Below are 8,673 nucleotides of genomic sequence, written 5' to 3' on the forward strand. Positions count from 1 at the left end.
TTTATTATTCTTATAGGACAAGCTAGTTGGGCGGGAACTGCTAATCATAGCAGTTCACTTCAAAAATGATTTTGTTTACTATTTTTTTTCTAGTTTGTTGAGTATGGAAACAATGCTGCTGAAATAAAACTCAGAAAGACTGATTGACATGTGGTGTGCATTGTTTTTGCACATGTGAATTATGTTATACACTCTGTAGAAGTGTATAATTCAACTTTTTCCAATGGTCTAGTATTAAAAAAGTAAACTAAAATCATAATAAATTGTAATGTCAAATCACAATACTTGGAGAATTGCAATACTTAAAAATCAAATCCACACCCAAGTATGGTTATGGTATCAAATCATGAAATAAGTATATCGTTCCAGCCATAGCAGCTAGCTAAGTGTTTTAGTAACACTACCTGAACAGGGAATTTTTATTTCTCTTCTGTGACAGTGAACACAACACACAACCTTTTAGAAACTATTATTATATGCTTATCCAGCTGCGCTATGGCTGAATAAAGTAACTTAACCAACCCTTGCAGCATGCAGCAGATTTGTGTTAGTATGACAACATGCTGGCACTGGGAGAGACTCCACAGTATCATGTCAGCACTAACAGTTATGGCTATACCCTCCCTACACCTGTGTTTTAATGCAATGCATCTGCCAAAAAAGAGACAAAATTCACAATAAACAAAGTTAAATAATAGCTTTTTATGTTTCCAACTTTTCCATAGAATTCTTCTTCTCTGTGAATTCTTTTGGTCACCATTATTGTGTAATGAAAATCTGATCAAGCCCTGGTATGCATATTGTGTTCCTGTTATTAAAATAGGACTGTGGGAAAACACTATCATGTTAAATGGCTGCTCATATTGTGATTTTCAGATATCACCATTGTAAGGACGCAGAGAGGCTTTTTGGGAATGGTCCCAGATTTCATCATTGTGTTTTAAACACCTGTTATCCTGTGCCTAAAAATCCACACCGTAGAGTCAATTTTGTAAGAACAAAGAGAAAACTCAAAGAAGTTCTCCACTAAGAGCCCCAACAAATTTCATAAGAACAATTGGTGGAACTCCCTCGACTTCTCCTGTGCAGAGGCAGCTCAGGATTCAGAACAATGGGTGAGAGGAGGAGAGACATGGAAAAAAAGGTTATGTGCTGTAGTATGAGCAGAACTCACTGAGCACTGACACTGTACTCTGAGCTGAAGCTATTATGTCAGAGTGCTAAAACCTTGGAAACTGCATCATGGGACACAAAAGACTCTCAGTTGAAATCTATACCAGTTTCATTCTCTCAGGGTCAGCAGCTCTTTAAGGCAACATGACCGACCCTGCTGAATGACAAGAACGCTCTTGGATTGGACGTAACAATATCAAAACTCCACAATACAATAATTTTCGCAATATTAAAAAAAATAAGGATAAAAAGACTTGGAAAAAATTTAATAAGATTTTTTCTATTAACTTAAAGTGCTTCTGCTTTCCTTCTTTAATAAAATACAAGAAGCCAAATGTTTGTAGTTTGCATGTAAAACTGCAAAACAAAAATAATAGAGGACAAAGTTAAATAAATATAATAAAAATTAACCAAGCCATGTAACAGTAGAGATCTTTGTAGTTTGGTTAAGTACTCAAACATTTATTATTGCGAAACTGTGATATTTGATATGTTGTTACATCCCTACTCTTGAATATGCTACTATTAAGAAATTAAGAATTAGAGTCGGACTATTATTTGCCTGATATTGGCACCTCACAGCTATATTAGAATCAACATATATGTTTTCCAATATGAAAACATTTTTTTAAAAGACAGAACATAATGAAGTTTTGTTTTTTTTCGTTTTGTTTTGTAGTGTGTTTGTGTTTTTTTTTTTTATTTATGATTATTTGTAATTATTACAAACGAGTGAAAGCTGATGTTGATTTGGGATTTTTACTTTTATAGCACTGTTCAAAACATAGTAATAAAGTGCTTCACAACTAGCAAAATAAAAACAGAATCCAAGAAAAAGGCAATAAAATGAAATAAAAAAAAGAATAACTTAAAATATAATTACTGGCCAATATTTTAATTTTTTATTTTTTACTCCATAATATCTTATTGGCATCAGCCCCAGAAATCCAGTAGTGGTTGAGCTCTATGTGATAGAAATGAATGTTCAAAAATGATCAATTGTGCACCCAATAAATGTGCCCTGTAATAAAAAAAAATCAATTGTGTCCTGTATACTTCCAAACCATCATTCTATCCGCTGCACCAACATTTAGAGCAGCTTCCTGTGAATTCAGTGTGCCTTAAATTTAAAGGGACAAAAATGAAAATTTAGTCTTTGGTCTGCAAAACACTGCTGGAGTTTCATGGGAAAACAGCGGTGCAGAATCTCAAAAAACAGTGGAAGTGAATGATGACCAACTTCAAGCATTAAAAACAACTGGAAAAAAATAAATAAAATGCCTCCATTCTGCTCATCTGTCATAATCCAAGTCTTCTGAAGTCAAGACATGCTGTTTGCACACCGTCACACCACACACACCCAGTTCAGACAGTGTGAATGTGCACATGAACGTGGCTTCAAGCTAAGGATCTACAGTGAAGATTCAGACTAAAAACAGTGTAAATAACATTTTTTGATTAACCCGACATGTTGGAGCTTTAAGAGACTTGGATTACACCAGACAAGCAGTATGGACACATTTTATGTTTTTATTCTGTTGGGTTTTTTTTTTGTTTGAAAACTGGTCACCATTCACTTCCATTGTTTGGGAGATTCTGCAACACTGTTTTCATGTGAAACTCCAACAGTGTTTTGTGGACTAACAAACAAAACCTGTCCTTTAATCAGCATGAGGGTGAGTAGATAGCAACTGAATTTAAATTTTTGAGTGAGCTATCCCTTTAGTGCAAATTTGCCATTACAGGAGCTTTAAGTTCAAAGTGCACAAAGTTCACTGAACCATTAAAAAATGCAGCAAAACTCAAACAACTTCAGTCTTATCATTGTGCCATGTCATCTGACAGAAACTCACCTGTGTTTAATATAGATTGACAAAACTATCAATGAGCTTCTCGTCATGTAACGTGTTGCCAAGTTAGTATCCTGATCAAACCGATCAAACAGAAGGACAAGCGGTGCCTTGCAGAGTGGATTCTTGGCTCGGGAAATGCTAACAGGTGTGCCTTTCTCAGTTTTTCCACTCTGTGGACTGTCTATCAGTGAGAACTATCTCCAAAATTTGGTTTGGTTTAGTCAAGAAATATCCTCTTAAAACAAAAAAAAATACTCTGCAGAACTTCAATCATTTCAGCTCTGTGTTCACATGAGTGAAATCTGCTTTTTCAAGCGTGGGGTGTTGGTTTACTTCCTGTAGCTGATGGCCCCGGTGGTACATAGCGTGCACCGCTACATTTGGCCAGCAGCTGAAGTGAACAGTGCCCACCTGGTGCTTTCTGACTCATAATCTCAGATTTGCAGCCTCAGAAGAGGAAGACAGAAGGACATTAGCGTGCTGTGAGTGCACTCATTGACACCCACACCTCTTTTGTGATGGAAATACCTGGTTGTAATTGCACTATATTGTATGACGAATACTAAATTTTCACCAAAAATTATGTTAAATTGCCCTTTAATAGTGACATACATTTCTAATAGATAGTAAATACCCAGTTAGCAATAAAAAAAAGGCCTATAAATGTTAACACACAATGTTTCTCTCACAGGTAAACAATGTTGCGTGACATTTATAGGCTTTTAAATTCGCCTGGACAGAAATATTGTCATAGTGCTTGTGTTTTTAGAGAAATTGTGCTCTGAGCAATGTTTGTTTTGATGCAACCTCTGATGTGACCGTCGATGGACGTTACGTTGCTTTGGGCCAACATCACAGCAACAGAGCACAGTCCGGCTTTTTCATTGCTATCCATGACAGTTTGGTGGTATCATCTCCACTTGTGTTATGCGTTTCTGGTTGCAGCTTTAAACTTTCCCGAAAAATGAGCAGCGATTGCAGATATTTACAGAATGATAGGCATTAAATCAAAATGACATGGAACTAGACCTGACAGGGTGGCTTTAATGTTCACCATGCTTCATCAGAGCAATCATTTCAATCATGTGTCTTTAATAACCAGAAACCAGAGCTGACATTTCTCAAGTTGATAAAAGACCCACATGGTTAGGTGACCAGCGAGCCCTGCTACCTTCCTCTAACATATCTATTTCACACCATGTCAGACTTGATCAATCAATTAATCTCCTGAAATGTTGCACCATGATCTTATTATAGGCTGGCAATACATGGGAACCTGATTTTATATCTTTTAGAAATATATTTTAGAATATAAAACAAATTGTCACAAAGCATTATTGCATAAGTGGAGTTAAATACCAGGGACCTTCCAGATTAACCTTTAAAGAATAACCAGGTAGAAATGGATCTGCATCTCACTGTGTTATATGTGTAGGCCTTAGCTTTTAGCTGGCCTTGATCAAACTTTGAATTTCTTCAAATTTCGCTCTCCAGATATTTCTTTTCCCCCTGCTAATATTCACGTTATTCTATAAATGTTCAATATCGTAACGTTGAGCAATTTTTGTTGTGGTCACATCAAAGAATTAACTACTTCAGAGTTACGATGAAAATGTTGGAAGCAAGTCATTTAAGTCACTCAAAGACACAAACCAAATTTTTTTCCCTATGTTCATGGTGATTCATGAAAAGATGTCTCCCTGGTGGCCACAAGGTTGTGAGTGGCTGCTTACATTTGACAGGCGGCTGGGCCAGATTGAATGTGAGCTTCTGAAGTGACGGGTCGGTCCTCTACTTTTTAAACAAACTCTTCTTGAGTTGTGAAAAAGCAAACGTCCGCCATAAGCAGCATATACAGGATATGTGGACTGTCAGGAGCGGTCAGTAAACCAGTGTGCATTCTGATATTCTCACCATCATGATTCAGCCTGTTATTACTGGACAGCTGAAATAAATAAAATATTCAACTTGACAACAAATGATTCATACTTGATTTGTTACTGGGCGGTTGAAAATTGTATTCCCTTCCACTCCCCGTCAACAGCTGTTCTTCTAAATCAAGTCAAGCCACAATTTCAGACCTCAGATCATTTTAGTTATCCCAATAAAAACCACAAACAAATAACAAACAACATAAACCTCACCACATGACATTCCAATACATAGTTAGCAATACAAAAATGCATGATGTGTCAATGGAATTATAAATCAAAAAGGCAAACCTGCAAAATGGCTTCAGCACTCTGACTCCCAAATTAAGTTTTATAAGGCAATTTGTTTACATTCATAGGAAACCATAAACTCAAAAGTCCTTTGTGACAGTATTGGAGATTGCCAAGTATCCATTTTTTCTCCTTTTAAAAAAAAGTCCTTCAAGAGCTCATAAAGAGTTCAAAATTCATTCTGGAAGAGTTCAGCTGAATGCCATTTTATCTCCACCAAGAGTATTTTCAAGAGAGCAATAAGCAGTTAATTTCACTGCTCATTTTATTTTATTTTTCTCTCCCCCCTCCTAAAATGCATCTTCTATTTTATCCTGAACCTTTTTTCCCTGCCTGAGTTTTAAGCTCCAAGCTCCTTTCTAACCATCAAAGTTTTTCAAGTGAGAGAAAAACAATTACGTCATCTGCAAAAGAAAAAAAAGAAGACGACTTTTCTTTTGCATCTCTGAAACGCCTTGTTCCGGTTAACTCTGACTGCACTTCACAACAAAAATCTACAGCCCTGCATTTGCACTTTTTTACAGTCTTTTTGATATTCTGAGGAAAAGGTTTGCCAGTGAGCCAAATTTGGGATAACAGAGCTTCCATTGCATGAGTGCAAAATTATAGTCTTTACAAATCTAAGGTTGGCCTGAATTAATGGTCATGGCGCACAGAAATGCATGCACAGCTTGCATTGCTGCATCTTTCAGTTGGGTGAGCATTTATGTTAGTGGCCAAGACTGACAGATTTTGCTTTGAACATGAATGCCCGAGTACACACCTAGTAATGGCGACCAAGACGAAAATTGGACCAAAATCATGACTCAAAAAGGTTGGCAGTGCATGTGCCAAACATTACAAATAGTCATGACTTGTAGCAATTTTGTCATTCTAACAGCAAATTATAATTTTTCCTCAGCTTCTGGATGTGCTCAAGTAACTGTGCTTCTGTATTCTCCCCAACCTGTCACTCCCCCTGTCTGTCACTCCCTCAATCTCTGCCCCCCCCCCCCCCCGCTGTGTCTTCTACTCAATTTCTGTCAGTCTGACTCGGCCTCTGTACCTCTGTCTGTCTCCCACCCTCCCACACTCTTAGACACAGTGAACTATTCCTGTGTTGCTGAAATGTCATCAGCAGGAGTGGGTGAAGAGAGAATAGATAATGACTACACTTGGCCAGTGCCATGGCAACTGTTTCAGCACATGCGTGTGCCTGTGAGGAGTGCTGGGCTGCAGAGAGGAGAGGGGAGGGAAGAGAAACACAAACATGCGAAGCCATGCCTGTCACATGAAGTAAATCTGATCAGGGGGATGAGATGAGGGAGGCAGAGACAAAGGTGTGTTCTACCAATTCATGACAACAGCATCCTCCCTGTCTCTGCTCATGCAGCATGTCAGGATTGCTTCGGACGCAACATCTTTATTAAAAATGTTGCTGTCTGCTAGTAAACAAAAATGTACTCTTGCTTTTGTGGCTCCTAACGGACACTGAATCATTCATGCAGAGAAAAGGTTGTGGTGGTGGTGGGTGGGGGGTGTATGTGAAGTATAAATAGCAGTTCCACTTTGCACAAAGCCTCTCTTAAACGAACGAAAGAAACCCCTGCTCCTGCATCAAATCCACACTGAATGTCGCAAAGCATCTCTGCGAGATACACCGTCTGGGTGTTTGGACACAAAGGACAAGAACCTGAAAGCTGATGGATTAATGAGTGTTTGGTTCCTCACTCTTCGTGTTTCCCTCTCAGCCATCACGACAAGCATGAAAGCCTTATCAAGCAAACAAAGACAGTCCCATCCCTTCTCTGAGGCAGCTCACACCCCTCTGACTACCCAAACAGCACATATAGACGTGCACTCTTCACTGGAGTGCTGACACTCAATGGACAAAGGAATTACCACAAACAGCTGCTCCCCTATTCAGAAAGGGAAAGGCTAACATTTGTGCAATTGTCTCTGCAGAGGCACAACTGACACACTGACAAAACACCCACGTCAGATTTGCTTAAGGAAATCTACCCAAACATGCAAAGAAATGCTTTTCTTACCTTTCTGGGTCTGCCCCTCATCCATGTCTTCTTCCATTGTGCTGATTTGGTTTTAGAGCAACAAGATACAACACTGTTTGGGTTGCAGGTTCAAAACCTTATTTATTTTTAAGGGGTAGTCCACAAAGCACTTCCGCTCTCTTTCTCACTTTCCCACTCTCTCTAGATGGTCCCTACTGAACGGCAAGATTGCCTGTCAGCTGTGGTTTCTGTCAAGCGTCCGGGGCGATGCGAGGGATCACTGAGTCTTTGTGATGCTGTCCATTGCGAGCTGCCGTGGCAAGTGCTGAAAACCTCCTTGGTCCCTGGTGGAGAAGGAGGAGGAGGAGAGGAGTTGGGGGGGGGGGGGGGGGTAAGGGGGCTGGATGAAGCAGAGGGTGGTCTCTGTGGCAGGCAGGAAAGCGCATGTGTGACGAGAAGGAGGTGGGGGGGGGGGGTTATGCAGTTGAAGTGGCAGGTGTGTGAAAAATGTGGAATTAAAACACTGAAGGCACCATTTGAAAAGAGACTGAACAGTGAGTGTAGACCTTCTGACTGGGTTGTGTTTAGACAGGGGTGTTCACGAGTGTGGGGCATCATATCTCGCCCAGCCCACCCTAAACACCCCTGGTTCTCAGACAGAATGGTTAAGCCCGTCGCCCCCCGCGGCAGTGACTCTACTGCATTAACTCAACCTCTCCTTAAATAAGGGAGGGGGGGACATCTGATTTCGAAATGGGATTCTCCTAATCTTATTAGTCATACAGATTCAATTATACGATCACCAAGGAGGTGTCATTGGATTCTTATCATGTAAATGTCCCCTGTATGTGCAGACAGACACCGCATAAGCAAGGTGTTGCCCACATTTGCTAATTTTTGAGATTAAAACTCATGGAGTAGATGGTTTGTTGTGGTAGTAGTCCTGCACTGAAGCGGTTAACCGTTAACCGTGATCCACAAAAACTTTCTGTAACAAGTAAAAATTCTTAAATGGATTGAGGGTGGAGATATACTTGCTTTTAACTACGCGTTTGCGTTTGCCTTGCGCATCCTGCGTCCATTTGGAGCGTTGATTGTGTACGTCCTCAGAAATTAATGCTACACGTCTGCAAGATGCAATACACACATGACCAGTAGGGGCAGTGTGGGGGTAGAATGCAGTGACAGGGTCAGGGGTCAGTAGGTACATCACTGGCAACAACAATGGCAGAAAATTTTGAGAACAGGCTCACTGAACAAGTCCGCAACTACCCTCATCTTTACGATGTATTGTTGCTGCTACACAGCGACAAACGTGCCTGCCACAACAGCTGGCGACAGATAAGTTCAGGTTTGGAAGCTGATGTCGAAACATGTCGAAATAAATGGAAACGGGCTCAAGACCGCTATGTATGTGCACAACGTAAGATGATG

General features: G+C 39.9%; 1 protein-coding gene across 1 annotated transcript in view; it reads right to left on the reverse strand.

Annotated features, from left to right (window-relative positions):
* The window catches only part of gpm6aa (glycoprotein M6Aa), a 28,573-nt gene extending 20,993 nt beyond the window's left edge, over positions 1-7,580 (reverse strand). Inside the window, exon 1 of the mRNA XM_084719701.1 lies at positions 7,279-7,580. Within this exon, the coding sequence (XP_084575827.1) occupies positions 7,279-7,315 (37 nt within the window). The 5' untranslated portion in view covers positions 7,316-7,580. The remainder of the gene's footprint in view (positions 1-7,278) is intronic.
* Between the last annotated feature and the right edge of the window lie 1,093 nt (positions 7,581-8,673).

The sequence above is a fragment of the Lutjanus erythropterus genome, chromosome 5 (assembly GCF_056507025.1).
Source record: "Lutjanus erythropterus isolate fLutEry1 chromosome 5, fLutEry1.hap2, whole genome shotgun sequence".
Classification (NCBI taxonomy): domain Eukaryota; kingdom Metazoa; phylum Chordata; class Actinopteri; order Lutjaniformes; family Lutjanidae; genus Lutjanus; species Lutjanus erythropterus.